General features: G+C 47.6%; 1 protein-coding gene across 1 annotated transcript; it reads left to right on the forward strand.

Moving 5' to 3' along the window:
* Positions 1-10,511: 10,511 nt before the first annotated feature.
* Positions 10,512-13,233, forward strand: Myog (myogenin). The gene is made up of 3 exons (XM_003474821.3): positions 10,512-11,051; positions 11,708-11,789; positions 12,340-13,233. The coding sequence occupies exons 1-3, from the start codon at positions 10,581-10,583 to the stop codon at positions 12,459-12,461; spliced, it is 675 nt and encodes a 224-aa protein (XP_003474869.1). The 5' UTR covers positions 10,512-10,580; the 3' UTR covers positions 12,462-13,233.
* Positions 13,234-14,773: the final 1,540 nt, after the last annotated feature.

A 14,773-nucleotide genomic window follows, 5' to 3' on the forward strand; every position in this document is an offset into this window, starting at 1 on the left:
CAATTCTACATCTCATCTTCTGAGACAGAAAGAGAAAGATGGGATGTGCAGACAGAAGGATCATAGAATTCCCCAGCTTGCCACCTCCTTGGGGTAAAGGCAGCCCCTGGAGACTACCTTGTAACCTCATTCTAGAGGCTTTCCAGCTCTCTGTGGGGGTCACCTGACCGTGGATAGGAACCTCTCCATCACCAGACCTCTCCACAAGGCAGGGTGTCCAGGCTACCTCCCAACATCCTCTGCCCAGGAGCTCTGCCAGCCCCTGGTCCTCCCCTGGTGTCCTTCCTGGAGCAAGGACAGGCAGGCAAGCAAAGCTATTCGGAGCCTGAGAACTACTCGCAGGCCCTGTGTAGGGGCAAAGATGGGTTCTTTGTTGTCAGGAGCCATCATTCTTTAAGGGAGAAGCAACTCCTCGCCCTAGAGAGCTTCTGGGATGACAGAGAGATAAATGATATGCTACTTCTGCTCCCAGGAAGCTCCCGGTCTGATGGGGAAATATGAGCAAAAGGAAGTAAACTCAATAGTAACAGAGCCAATGCTTACTGAGTGCCAGGCACCTTGTAAATATGATACAGCAAGCCCATGAGACAGGCCCTTTCTTTATGCTTTTTAAGCAGATAAATAGATAAATAGAGGCACAGAGAGATAAAGTCACTTGCACAAGATCACAAACCCAGAAGTGTTAATGTTAGGATTAAAACCCAGGCAGTATGGTTCAAGGGTCCCTCAAGTAAAAGAGAAAAACACGAGGAGCCCCTGACCAGTGCTGAGCGGCCCAAGGATGCTCTGATTTCTGGTGTGCTCTAGTTCAGTTGGTTTGGGAAGGCTGCCTGGGGAACATGACATCTCAAGTCTTGTTAGAGCTCAGAGAGCACGGGTCAGATCCACCCTGCACAGAGAGCAGGTGCTGCGATAAGGATGGGGAGCCAGGAGGTAAGGGCAGTGGGGTGGGGCTCCAGAGAAAGACATCCAGGACGACTTGTGCACCTAGGGATTGAGCACCTAAGGAAAGCCAGGGAGTGCCAAGGAGAGACTCTTGGTTCTGGGGACCAAGAGTCTCAAACTCAAGGACAACAATAGGAAGGACATGGGACACGTTAGTGGTAATGTGGTTTCCCATACTACATTAGTGGTATGGGAACTAATGTGGTATGGGAAACTCCTAAGCATCAAGCCTGGGGGTGCCATTGCAGGTGGGAAGCCGGGAGGAAGTGAGCAGCTGGCCAGTGGCCCACAATTCAGCCCCATGTCCAGCAAGGCACCTTCTCCATTGCCCTAACTAGCTTACTGTGGAACGCCATACAGACCATGAGCTGTGCTTTGGCAGGAGACAGAGCAAAGTCTGCTCCTAGCTTTACAATTCCCCACTATCTAATCCTCCTGAGCTCCGGACCTTCATCTGTCAGTGGCAACCATGGTCATCACCATATGGAGCTGTAGTGAGAAGTAAATGAGATGCGGTTTCTGCGGCACTGAACACAGGACCTTACTTTTCCTTAGCTCAACAAGTAATGGCCTTTGAGTATACAGAGGTTTAATTTCCAAATGTTGAGGGATTTTCCTGGAAATTTATTGATTACTGATTTCTAATTGCATTTCATTGTGGTCAGAATACATGCTCTGCACTGTCAATATCTTTAAATTTATTGAGCCTTGTTTTATGGCCCAGCATGTGTTCTTAGGGAAAATCCATGTGCACTTGGAAAAAAATGAGTATTCCATCATCGTCGGGTGTAATATCCTGAAAATATGAATTATCAAAATTAATTGATAGCATTGTCTTCTATTTCCATATTGATTTCATCTATTTGTTCCACAAAGTACTATCATCTATGAATTATCTGTTCTGAGTGACATGAATATTACAGAGGAGATTAAAGTTTTGAAATTTTTGGATTTGTCTGTATCTTCTTCCAGTTTTATCATTTTTTGTTTGACAGATTTTAAAGGTCTGTTAGATATAGGATTAACATGATAGATTGATCTTTTATTATTATGTAGTGTGCTTCATTATTCATGGTAATATTCCTCATTCTGAAATCCACTTTTTCTGATATTCATAAAGCCACTCCAGATCTCCTATGATTAATATTTATATCATATATACTTTCCATCTTTTCACTCTCAGTTTATCTGTGTTTTTAAGTGTCAAGTTAGTCTCTTTGAGACAGCCTATCGTTGAATCCTGCCTTTTAAAATCCAGTTTCTTTATATTTAATATATTGACATAATACATTTCTACGTTAGGTTTAAATCTGTCATCTTGCAAATTTTATCCAATATTTCCTATCATCCTGTCTCAAAAAGACAAAATAAAATTAAATAAAGATGGTGTCCTATCATCTCCTGACCTTCATAGCTTCTGATGAGAAATCAGCAGTTATCTTTGTTCCTCTATACATAATACTGATCTTTTCCTTTGAGTGTTCTAAATTTTTTCTTTATCATTAGTTTTCAGCAATTTAATTATAATATGCCTTTGATAAACTTTTATCATTTGGGGGGCTTGTTGAATGATTTAGATCTATGAATTTATAGTTTTAATCAAATTTAGAAAATCTGTAGACATTTTTTTCTAATGTTTTTCTGCATTTTGGAGACTTAATTACAACTATGCTACTTGGTATGTAATTACCATGTAGAACATTGGAGTCTTTTTGGTTTAGTTCTTTTTTATCATCTGTGTTTAATTTGGGAGTTTATATTGCCTTGTGTTTATATTCAATGAACACTTTTTTCCTTCAGGGTTTAATCCATTATTAATCTGTCAAAGTCCCCTCAAAATTCAGATGTTGAATTCCTGCCTTCAGTTGGATGGTATCTTCAGGTGGGCTTTTGAGAGACAATTAGACCATGAGGGTGGAGCCCTGACCTAGTAGGAAGAGCATCCTTAGAAGAAGAAATGACTAGAGCACTTGATTCTGTGTGTGTGTGTGTGTGTGTGTGTGTGTGTGTGTGTGTCCCTCTCTCTTTCTCTGCTCATAAGGCAGCCATATGTGGGTGAGGAAGAGAGCCCTCACCCAGAATGTGGCCATGTTTTTCCTTTGTTCTCAAACTTCCTATTCTCAAGCCTCCAGAACTATGAGGAAATAATTGTCTATAGTGTAAGCAATTTAGTCTATGGTATTTTGTTATGGCAGTCTAAACAGACTGATACATACTGCAATCTAGTACAATTTTGATTCCATGTTATATCTTCCTTTTATCTCTTAATTTTCTCATGTTATTCTTTAAAGCTTTGAGGATGTTTATCATAACAATACTGATGCTAATTCTATCACTTATCATTTCTCAATCTAATTTAACTGATTTTGCTCCTGATTATAGGCCACATGTTCTCCCTACTTCCTTGTTACCTACTAATTTTTGATGGGATGACTGTCATTATTAATTTTATATTACTGTGTGTTAGATTTTATTATAATCCTTAAAGAGTGCTGAATTTTGTTTCTCAGGCACTTAAATTAGTTTGATACTTTTGAGGTTTGTTTTCAGCTTTTCCTCTTTTTTTCTCCCTTTCTTTTTTCCTTATTTATATTTTGGGAATTCTGGAGATCAAACCCAGGGCCTCAGGTCTGCTAGGCAAATGCTCTGCTACTAAATTATATATCCAGAGGAATATCTGGAGTAATCTTTACTTTATCACGACATTGTGACCCTTTTGTGACCTCTATTAAATGTCTCATGTCTTCAAAGAGGCTTCTTACCCAGAATAATGGGAACTGAAAAAAATGTGTGACCTTATGAGGCTAGGAATTACTGAGCTGGATTGTGGAACTTGTTGAATGATTAAATATAGAAGAATAAGAGATGAGAAAGAGAAATTACTGGGTAGATTATGGCATTCATCAGCAATAAAAGAAATTCTGAGGTGGAGGAGAGCAAGAAATGATTCCATAACAAATATATATCATTTTAGGAGCCTGCAAGATATTTAAGTGGAGACACTGATCAAAACCTTGGACATGTGACTTGCAATTCAGAGAGGAAATTACAGCCAGAATATAGGGTTCAGAGTAATCAATAAATAGCAGTAAAGAACAGCTAACATTCATTGAGCATTTAGCTACATAGCAATTGAAAGCTAAATGAGAGAATGAGATTGTCATGGGAAATTGCAGACCAGAGAACTAACAATGGAAAAATTCTCTTAGAGATGGGTAGAGGTCGCTCTCATGAAGAGAAAGAACAAAATAAGGTAAAATGAGAAAAAAGAAAAAGCAGAGAAGGGTGAGAAAAATCAGAGAAAAACCAAGAGATAGAGTCATGGTGGGAGCTAAGGGAGTGAACTTCAAGGAGGCCATGGTCAACACTGACAGACGATCCAGACCAAGTGCATAAGATTAAAATGAGTTAGTACTGGCTGAGAATCTCTAGTAGTCTTGGAGGTAGGAAGCAGGTTTAGTGACCCAGGGAAAGTGAGTCAATGAGAAGACTAGTGGATGGGAAGTAAAGAAGTGGGAAAATATATAAACTCTTCCTTCTAGAAAGGAAGGTTAGTGATAGAGCGAGCCATAACCAGGAGAGCTACAGGGAAAAGAGAGGGGAGATTTTTTATTTTGGATGAGAAATAAAAAATTTGGTATGTTGCGAGCTCAGAGGAAAGGCAACCAAAGAGGGACAATGGAATAAAGTCCTCAGAAGAGCAAATAGTAACAAGACCAGTAGAACTAAAGAGTTCTCCAAATCCACAATTAACAGGTGGCAAAGTTACTTACCACTGGCAGGGAAGACATTATTCCCAATATCATTCCCATTTTACAGGCAGAAAAAGGAAGCCCAGAGCAAATGCCTCAAATCACACAGCTTGAGATTTGGTGGAAGAGATCCTACCCCAATTCCTGACCACTTCACTTTCTGTTTCACAAGATCCCCATTGCATCAGTGCTGATCACTCCTACCGAAATCTAGGAAAAGTTGGATGTCTGAGTTCCAAAGAGGAGAATACAAGGGAGGGTCTCAGGGCACATTCTGGGATGGGGTGGCTGTCAGGAGAGGGATTGGGGAAGAGAGGGTAAAGCCAAGAAGAAAGCAAAGACATCTCCACCCAGGCAGCAGCTGCTCTCAAATATGTCACAACTTGTCAAAGAGGCAGAAATAGAAGCAGTCCAGGGAGTGGAAGGGGGCGGAGTGGCATGCTATGCTTTCTGACCCCACAGAAAGGGTGGGCTGGGGGGGTGACAGGGAGGGGAGAGGGACAGGTGAGAGTCCAGAGACTAGGCAGTTCTAGATGGGCTGAAATGGGTTCAGAGAACCAGGTGGTTGCCTTTCCATGAGCTTGAGTATGGGAGCAGAAGTGTCAGGAAATCGTGCCCTCTCTGCTGTTACTGTCCATTCTCAGGCCAGGGATAAGCCTGGTTCAAACAGATCTCCACTAGGGGTGTGGCTCAGTGGTAGACCGCTTTCCCAACACACACAAGGGCCTAGATTTAATCCCCAACACACACACACACACACACACACACAACCTCAAAACAGTCCTCCTACTCCAGATTCAAATAACCCTTTTATTCCTGGGCTGATTCTCCAGACCCATATATTAAGTCAGGAATAAAAGGGTCATTTGGCTCTTTAACTCAGCAGCCCCATTTACAGATGGGCAAACTGACCAGAGAGGCAATACAACAGCAACATGCCCTGCCTCCTTTTCTGGGGTTACTTCCTCCACCTTCCCTCAGTTCCTGGCAGTATTTGTCCTAACCAGAAGCTGAAAGCCACAGTCCCACACGGACCTAGGATACTCATAGTCCTCACCCATATTTCCCCACTGGACCCTGGATCATATAGTGTGCTCTGTGCTGGTTATTTTTAAAAACCAATTCTCTGCTTTTCTTCACCAATCACCTTTCCTTGACCCCACACTCCTCAGACTTTCTTCCACCTCCAGGCCCCTCATCTCCCCATCCCAAAGCCTGAGATTCTTAAAAGATGATCCCAGCTCTGAGCTCCAGATTCCAGGCAGGGATGGGATTTCCTAGTGGTGATTTGATGCTTCAATCTCCAATGGAAACAATGCAACCCCGAGCCTGAGGTCCTTCCCTCTTCCCCACCTCGCAGCCTTGGTCCCAGCTGCCTCCAAAGTTCTCCTCCCGTCCGAGCAGGCCTCTCCTGTGCCTCCTTTTGCTCTCTCCATCACCACTTCTCCGCATGTCCTTGAATTTGCCATTGAAACTCTGTCTCCTGACTGTCCGACTGTCTCCCCCACCCACCCACCTGGACAGCACATAGCCACTTGCTGCACCCTATGTCACCTGCTAATCTCAGGCAGGGACAGAGGGTTCAGCCCCACTGCTTCAGCTCAGGCTTCCCAAGAACAGACGCCTCTCCCATTTCTGACACTTCTCCTCTGTGTCCTGGGGAAAGTCATATCCCTTCTCTGGGCCTCTTTCCCATGTGTAGGAAGAGGTGGCCTAACTGGTCCCAGACTGCCTCACTGCTCTGTTCTCACCCTGCTGTAAAACTACTGTCACACAAGTAATCAAGGCTGATCTGCATGTCATGTTTATGCATCTGTGTCCTAGTGACATACCTATCCAACTCCTGCCTAATCCTCCTCAATAATACTCACACCCAAGGCAGGAAAACAAAAGGTGGGTCCGGTTTTTTAAAAGCCAGAAGCTTCCTCCCTTCCAGATCTTCTTGTTCTCAAGCGCAAGACTCCAGAATGGGAACCTTTGATTTTAGCCAAGCTACCTAGCAGCCTAGGTTAGCTCACCTATGAGATCTTCAGGGACTAGAAAAGCTGGACATTAGACAGCCGTGACTGGGTGTGCAGCAGAAAGAGAAGGAAAGAACTGGCAGCAGGTGAAGGGGATTTCTGAAATCCAATGCTACCATGCAAATGAGATGAGCCCAACATACAAATAGACAGAATCAAGTTGAGATTGGGAGGGGGGACACATCAGCCTGGCCCTGGAGCCCCCCAAAAGAGCACAAGGGTTTCCTCTAGAAAAGCAGGACTACTGGGGAGGGGGCTAGAGTCACGCAGGGGCCCCTGTGTGCCCAAGCGGCAGGGGTGGGGATTAGGGCCGGACGCCCTGCTGTCACGTTAGAGCTGATGGATCGACGCTGGTGGCAGAGCACAAAGGCTGTTCTGTGCTTGGCACCAATGTGTTCCCATCCATCAGAAGGCAGCCTGTGAGGGTGGAGGGGTGTGCAGGGGAGGATGACCAAGCCCCTCCACACAGCTCCTCCACAGCTTGGCTGAGAGCAGAACAAGGCAGAGAAGGCACAATCCCCCCCATCAGGGTTTTGAGGTGAGGCTGCAGGATCTTCCAATGGTGTCCGTGCTGAGACTATCAGCGCTCCACAGCAGGCCTTGACAGAGCCCCTGGGCTACCTTACTCAGACATACACAAACACCTCTATGAACGGATCCATGGAGACCCAGACACACAGGGTCACCCTAACCTGCCAGCCCTGCCCTTGTGCTAGGTCACAGGCAAACATCACGCAGACACAAGGCTAAATCCACACTCTGTACAGCTTCCTGCAGACAAGGGCTGTCTCTATTCACTGCTCTTTCCTGAGTCTGGTTCCGGCCAGAGTAGGTCCTCAGTAACTAGGTGTCAAGCAGAGGTAGGAGTGAATGAATCGTTCCTTCCCTGGACTATTTGAGCACTTCCCCCCCCCCTCCTTGATCTTTGATAACTTAAATTTCCTACCTTGAGTAGATGATTTTGTGTCCTAGTCTCCCTCACTCAACTGTGAGCATGATGATGGCAGAAAGACTGTGTCCCACTCACACGAGTGACCTTGGCATCTGGCACACATACAGTGCTCAATACACATTTCCTGACTGAGAGAATAAATATCCACACATGGGGGTTAAGATAGGTTTTCTTTCCTGTGGTCCCCTGGAGGCAACAAAACAACCTGGTGGAGAAGCTCTGGGGTTGGTGGTTCAAGAGTGGGGGAGAGGACAAAGCAAGAAATGGGCCTCATATTTATTGGCTGTTTTCATGTGCTAGGTGCCCTTTCATTTAGTACAACAGCTAAGTGCGTGTGCGCACACACACACACACACACACACTATCATCCTTTGCAAGCCTGAAATACGCATCCTTTCCCAGCCCAATCCAGCCACACACCTCTGAGAGCTTCATCATCACACTCCTGGATTGCTCTCATGGTGATCCAAGTGGCCACTCTGCCTCAGTTTCCAAGTCCCTCCAGGCCCAGTTGGGATTGCTCTCATCTTTTCAGTCTTGTCTGCAGTGCCAATCAAATTACACCCTGAACTCCACACCAACTGGTCTACCAGTACCCCTTCACTTCCTCTCTTTGTCTTGTCCAAACCCTTCCATTCTCTGAGGCTGGCCCAACTCACTCCTCCTCCCCCATCCCTCCACAGAGATGCTTTTCCATTCTAACAAAAAAACACACTGTTGACAATCCACTTGCTTGTACAGTTCCCTACTAACTGTAGATCAAACAAGACTCCCCCAGCCTTGTATAACCAAGCGCACAAGGTTCTGAGTCCCAGCTCCCCTACTAGTCAGCAAGGCTCTGGAGCCAGCACAGAGCAAGCCCATTCTGCCTTCACTTGAGGAAACAAGACACACTGTTTAGGGGTTACTCAGATTGCATCCCAGAAGTATTCAAGATGCCATTTCTGGGTTGCCATGGTAGTTCTAACATCACTCTTTTCTCAAGGGCTTGTGGGATTAGAGTATAAACCAAGGCACGATTGTTTGGGATTTTTTTTTTCTTTTTGGGGTGGGGGGTGTGTTGGAAATAATGCGTTGTCTTCATCCTCACTGGTCCAGGTCTGATTCAGGTTTAGAAACTACAGTTCCATGCTGTATGTTCCAGCACCCTAGTAAAGCCCAGATCCAAATTAAGACCTCACCACTCCCCAAAACCTGCTTGAAGTTATTGTCCAGCTACAACCTCTTCTAGTTCCTAAATATAAGGATTTTTCAGCATCTTTCTGACTCTTCACTGTGGATAAAAGGAGGAGAGAAACCCAGCCCTTCAAATTCCCTACAGATCTCAGCTCCTCTGTGAAGCAGGTCCTCCCTGAATCTTCCTCTTGAATCTACTTCCTCTTAATGTCCTTGCAATGGGTGTTAACTTGGCAGTTTCCTCTCCCATAGGAACGGAGCCTACAGGATGGATCAGTGTATGGAGCCCTAAAGTTTAAAAAAAAGAAAGAAAGAAAGAAAAGAATGCTGAGACACAAGACTAGAAGGGTTCAGTTCAAAGTTCAGGACTTCTGAAGCTGGGACTTGGTGGAACAAGCTATCTTCTGAGGTCAGCAGGAGCTGGACAGGGGCAACCTGAGAAAGGAATTCAGATACTGTCAGTGTGGGTCAAACATAATGACCACTGTGGTATTTGAGGTTTTAAATGGGGAGTAGGGATCATGCTTTGGCCAGCCCAAAAATGCCCAGCCCTGAATGAGGCCTGTCCACTGCTAATAGCTGAAGCTGGCAGGAATTGGTTCTTTCACACCTGACCCGCCACCAAGAGGTAACTATGGATTGAGCCACCCGAAGACTAAACAGTCCTGCTTCCACCTGACACCTGAGTTCTGCATGATGAGTGCAAAACTGATGACAGGAAGGGGTGGAGGAACCAGAAAGGTGGTCCGGAAGAGAGAAAGTGCACACTGAGTTTGCAGGGCTCTGTTTCCTGTCCTTTCCTACTCCTATCCCCTGTGAGGAGTCAGGAAGATTCTAGCATCCAAACATGGTAGGAAGCTAAGTAGAGGAGACAACATGGGATGGCAGATAAATGAGTAACAGAGGGAGGAGACGGAGGGCTTACGGCACTTGACCTTGCCGCTGGGGAAGGTAACAATGTGTAAGCGGTAAATTCTCATCCCTACTCTGACCCTGACCAATTGTATTAAACAGAAACCTTCCCCTGGCCCCTAATTTTTAAAAATCCTCCAAAAGAATAAGATCAAAGCTGCTTTAGAAACCCAGAAGTTGAGTCTATTTGTGCCTCTGAATTTCAGTCCTTCTTACCCCTGGGCACCCACACATGCCCCAAATTTCAAACAATTCTGTTCTTTGAAGAGGGAAGTCTATGGGCTGATGCTGAGTAGTTAAGGTGCTGTCAGGAAGCAGGGAGACAGACTGAGTGGAAAAGCACTTTCCAGCGAATCCAAGCCCTTCCACGTTTCCTCCTCCCCTGCACCCACCCTGCTGCTTTGGGACTACAAGGAGGCAGCAGGCCTGCGCCTGCTTGACCAGGAGTAATTGAAAGGAGCAGATGAGAGGGGAATGTGTCCTCCCCCACCTCCCCGGCCCCACAGGGGCTGTCCAGAAATGAAAACTAATCAAATTACACCCGACGGCTTCCCGACCCGTGCACAGGAGCCACCCCGGCAGGGGCAGGCTGGCTGGGTGGGGTGGGGGCCACGGGGAGAGGGAAGGGGAATCACATCTAATCCACTGTAAACGTCTTGATGTGCAGCAACAGCTTAGAGGGGGGCTCAGGTTTCTGTGGCGTTGGCTATATTTATCTCTGGTTCCATGCCAGCAGGGAGGGTTTAAATGGCACCCAGCAGTTGGCGAGAGGGGCTGCAGGAGCTTGGGGGCCAGTGGCAGGAACAAATCTTTTCCGACCCCATGGAGCTGTATGAGACATCCCCCTACTTCTACCAGGAACCCCGCTTCTATGACGGGGAGAACTACCTGCCTGTCCACCTCCAGGGTTTTGAGCCACCGGGCTATGAGCGGACTGAGCTCAGCCTGAGCCCGGAGACCCGAGGGCCCCTAGAAGATAAGGGGCTGGGGACCCCCGAGCACTGTCCAGGCCAGTGCTTGCCATGGGCATGTAAGGTGTGTAAGAGGAAGTCGGTGTCCGTGGACCGGAGGAGGGCGGCCACACTGAGGGAGAAGCGCAGGCTCAAGAAGGTGAACGAGGCCTTTGAGGCCCTGAAGAGGAGCACCCTGCTGAACCCCAACCAGCGGCTGCCCAAGGTAGAGATCCTGCGCAGCGCCATCCAGTACATCGAACGCCTGCAGGCCCTGCTCAGCTCCCTCAACCAGGAGGAGCGTGACCTGCGCTACCGAGGCGCGGGTGGGCCACAGTCTACGGTAAGTGGCTCCTCCACCTGCCCAGGGGGAAGGCCCAGGGAAGGCCCCTGAACATCCCAGGACGCCATGGAGGTGCTCATCAGAGGGCTGAAGCAGGTGCCAGTGGTCTAAAGCTGGCTCTCCAGATGACCATCTGTCTTCCCTTGCTCTTTCCAGATAGCATAAGGGCAGAGGGCAGGAGATGGAGATGGGGTGGGGCTGGCACAGGAGTGAGTCCACAGCCTGCACTGGAGTGAGAGCTGATCTCCAAGCCGATGCTACAGCCTAAAGGGCCAAGCCAAGTACTCACCAAAGAGTACCCCCATCCTGGGTGTAGCTAAGCAGACAAAGCCCACCCCATCTCATCAGAACCCTAGTAGCCCTGCTCACAAATCACCCTTGGTTGGGCCACTCTGCTTAGTCACCCATATCCCAGGATCAGGAAAGCCAGAGATCTCTCTAAGCTGATACCTGTAAAGGTGGAACCACCATCTAGGATGGAGACCACGAAGGCCTAGAAGGAAGGCCAGTGATGTGAACATTCCAAGGTGGGGGGCTGGAGGGCCCCAGCCTGTGGCTCACCCTCAGAACCCACTGCAGCTCTGTAGGCTTGGGCAAGGCAGGGACACATTCAGGGATGGTTGGGCCTTGACCTTGGGCCTTGTCCCTGTTTGCAGGTGCCCAGTGAATGTAGCTCCCACAGTGCCTCCTGCAGTCCGGAGTGGGGCAGCGCACTGGAGTTCAGTCCCAACCCAGGTGGTGAGTGAAGCCTGACCCTGAATCAATCCCTAAATCCCTCCTAGGCTGGGTCCTCCCCTTACCTTAATCCCTGCTCCATACTTCTTCCTGAGGCTTCTCCAGGGACCTGCTGACCCATGGTCCCAAATGGAAGGCTGGGAGGCCCTGTGCCTTCCTGCAGCTTGGACTAGCTAAGGAGTGGTCATGGCTCTTGCTGCAACCAGCTGGTACCTGGAGATTGACCTGTCCCTGCCCAGGGGTTCCTGGGAATTGCTGACTCAGTGCTGCAAAACTGGGCCCAGTGAAGGACAGTTTTGGTCTCACAAATGCACTATCCTGGCTGCATCCTGGAATCACTGCTAACAAATCCATATACCACTAGGGAAGTTCCGAGGCATGCATATAAGCACATACACATGTGTGCACACACAAGTACACACACATGCACACAAACTCACAGCATGGGGAAAGTGGGGAGTAGGAAATAGGATTCCTGAGTTTTACCCACCCATCTGTCCTGGAAATCCTCAAGGGTCTCAGCCATCCCTGCCTCCCGACCTTCTCCTTACAGATCATCTGCTGGCTGCTGACCCTACTGATGCCCACAATCTGCACTCCCTCACCTCCATCGTGGACAGCATCACAGTGGAAGATGTGTCTGTGGCCTTCCCAAATGAAACTATGCCTAACTGAGTGTCCACCAGGCTGGGTGTTCATGTGAGCTCCTCAACTGGCCATAGGTGCCACCACTTCTGCAGCAGGAGCCTCCTCCACTAGGCTATCCTGATGCTGGGAAGATAACCCGGGACTGCCATAGGCCAGACTACCCCCCTTCTCATCCATATAAGGTTAATGCACCACTCAGCACCGAGATGGATGCCCTCATTTAGCTGACTCCTTAGAGCAGAGGCATCCCCTTTCCAAGGAGATAAAGCTGGGGGCCAGAGAGCTCCCTTGCGCATGCTCCCTCCTGAGGGGGCAAACTCAGGAGTTTCCTTTTTCTCATAATGTAGCCTCTAACTCCAACCTCTAAATGAGACAGTTTGAGAGACAAAGCCAGTGTCCTTACCTGGGTAAGTGTACACATCTCCTGTTCTAGTCTCTCCTTGATGCCAGTGGCTGGGCTGGGCCTGCCCTGAATTGAGAGAAAAGAAAGGGAGAGGAACAATCCTCTGTTCCCAAGTTCCTGGGGGGCCAAGCTTTTGCAGTTTATATTGGGAACCTTCCAGTAGCTTTATGTTTTGTTCTGTTCTGTTTCGTGTGTTGTTTGTAAAGCTGCCATCTGACCAAGGTCTCCTGTGCTGAAGATGCCAGGGACAGGCAGGGGGAAAGAGGGTGGGTCTTGGGGTGATTTCTTTTGTTAACTAAGCATCGTGTGGTTTTGCCATTATTTTGTATTTTTTTTTTTTTGCTAACTTATTTGGATTTCCTTTTTTAAAAAATGAATAAAGACTGGTTGCTAGAAGAGTGTCTGTAGTGATGATATTGATAGAGTTATTTCCAAAAGATGAAAAATATTAACAAAAGATGAGAAATATAAAATAAAAAGCGGCCTTTATTCTGAGAACACGGAGAGAGATGACCCGCAACCCCACCGCTGGCGTCAGGCGATCTCTCCGGCGGACACGTGGCGTGGGGGCCTGTAAATAACCTCGGTTTGGGGTGGAACCTAAGGCGGGCATTAGGGATACACAGGTAGCCCATTGGTCCTAGGTTTGGCGCCATATGTAAATTCCCAGGGGCGGGAAGATGGCGTCACAGGTAACTTCCTAGGGGCAGGGCAAGATGGGGCTTCCTGCTTCCAGTTGTGGCTTTCCTGGCTACAGTGTCCTGTCTGGGCCAAACCTTTCATATATAGAATGAGTGACAGCTCAGACTTTTCCTACTGAAGGTCCAGACACACTACAGGGACAGGGCTTCCAAGAATTCTAAGGATTGGCATGGGATGGGCTCCAGAAGAACCACAGGCATCACCTTGTGACAGTGACCAGGCACTGGGGAATCCTGCTCTTTGGATCATTATAATGGAGTCAAAGTGGGTCTGATACATGACCTGGATTCCACAGAAGTCCTATAGGACACAGAGGAAGGCCTGCCAAGTACTCCATTGCACATTAATTCACACTGTTCACAATCTGCTGCACTCCAACTTATCACCCATAGGTCCACTGGCCTCCAATTCCCTGAGCATACCTAGATGCCCTATGTTCAGCCCACTCCCTGGGTCAGGATGTAGAGCTGGTATTGATAGGGCTCTTCTCACTATTCCTGGTTTTCTCCTGGTTCCATATTACTAGAAGCCCTGCAGAGAACTGGGAGGGATTGCATCAGAATAGGGTTAGATACTGTCATTTCCTCACATCCCCTCCCATTCTCTTCCTTCTCTCCATGGCAGGGGGAAGTTCTTGCCCCTGCCTACAGCCCACAGATGAAGGAGACTCACTAGGGGAGATGGCAGGGCTCACAAAGAGCCATCAAACACAAGCTGGGATTCTCATCATGGGTTGCTGTTTTAGGACTGACTTCCTAAGGGGAGAAGGTCATCGAGAAATCCAGAATAAAGATTTTGGATGGAGGTTACATAAGGCTTAACCAAGGAGTGAAACTGAAATGGACACCTACTTAAAAACTTCACTAATTCTAACTGCTTAGGGCTAAGTTTGCCTGACTTACTGCAATATGTGGGTTTCAGAATCATTACTGAAGAATTAGAATTCAGAGCATGGTGCATTCCATCCCTCATTCTGTTCTTTGAGGGCCTTGACAACTGACCCAGCCCAGTTTTACCCTTCAGGAGCTGGTGACTAAGCTGTACTTGTTCTGAGGATCTCCCTACACTGCCCTCCTGGCCTTGCTCCTGGGGATGTTAACACCTTGCCCTAGGTCCTCCAGAAATTCCGCTTGCAGAAGACTATAGGAAGGGAACCTCAGCGATATATCACAACCTTACCTTGGGTAAGGTTTTAGGAGGCTGGGTTTCCCCAAGGCCTGCTTGCCCCAAGTAA

The sequence above is a fragment of the Cavia porcellus genome, unplaced genomic scaffold (genome assembly GCF_034190915.1).
Source record: "Cavia porcellus strain 051 isolate PalLab524CR breed Dunkin Hartley unplaced genomic scaffold, mCavPor4.1 scaffold_29, whole genome shotgun sequence".
Taxonomy (NCBI): Eukaryota; Metazoa; Chordata; class Mammalia; order Rodentia; family Caviidae; genus Cavia; species Cavia porcellus.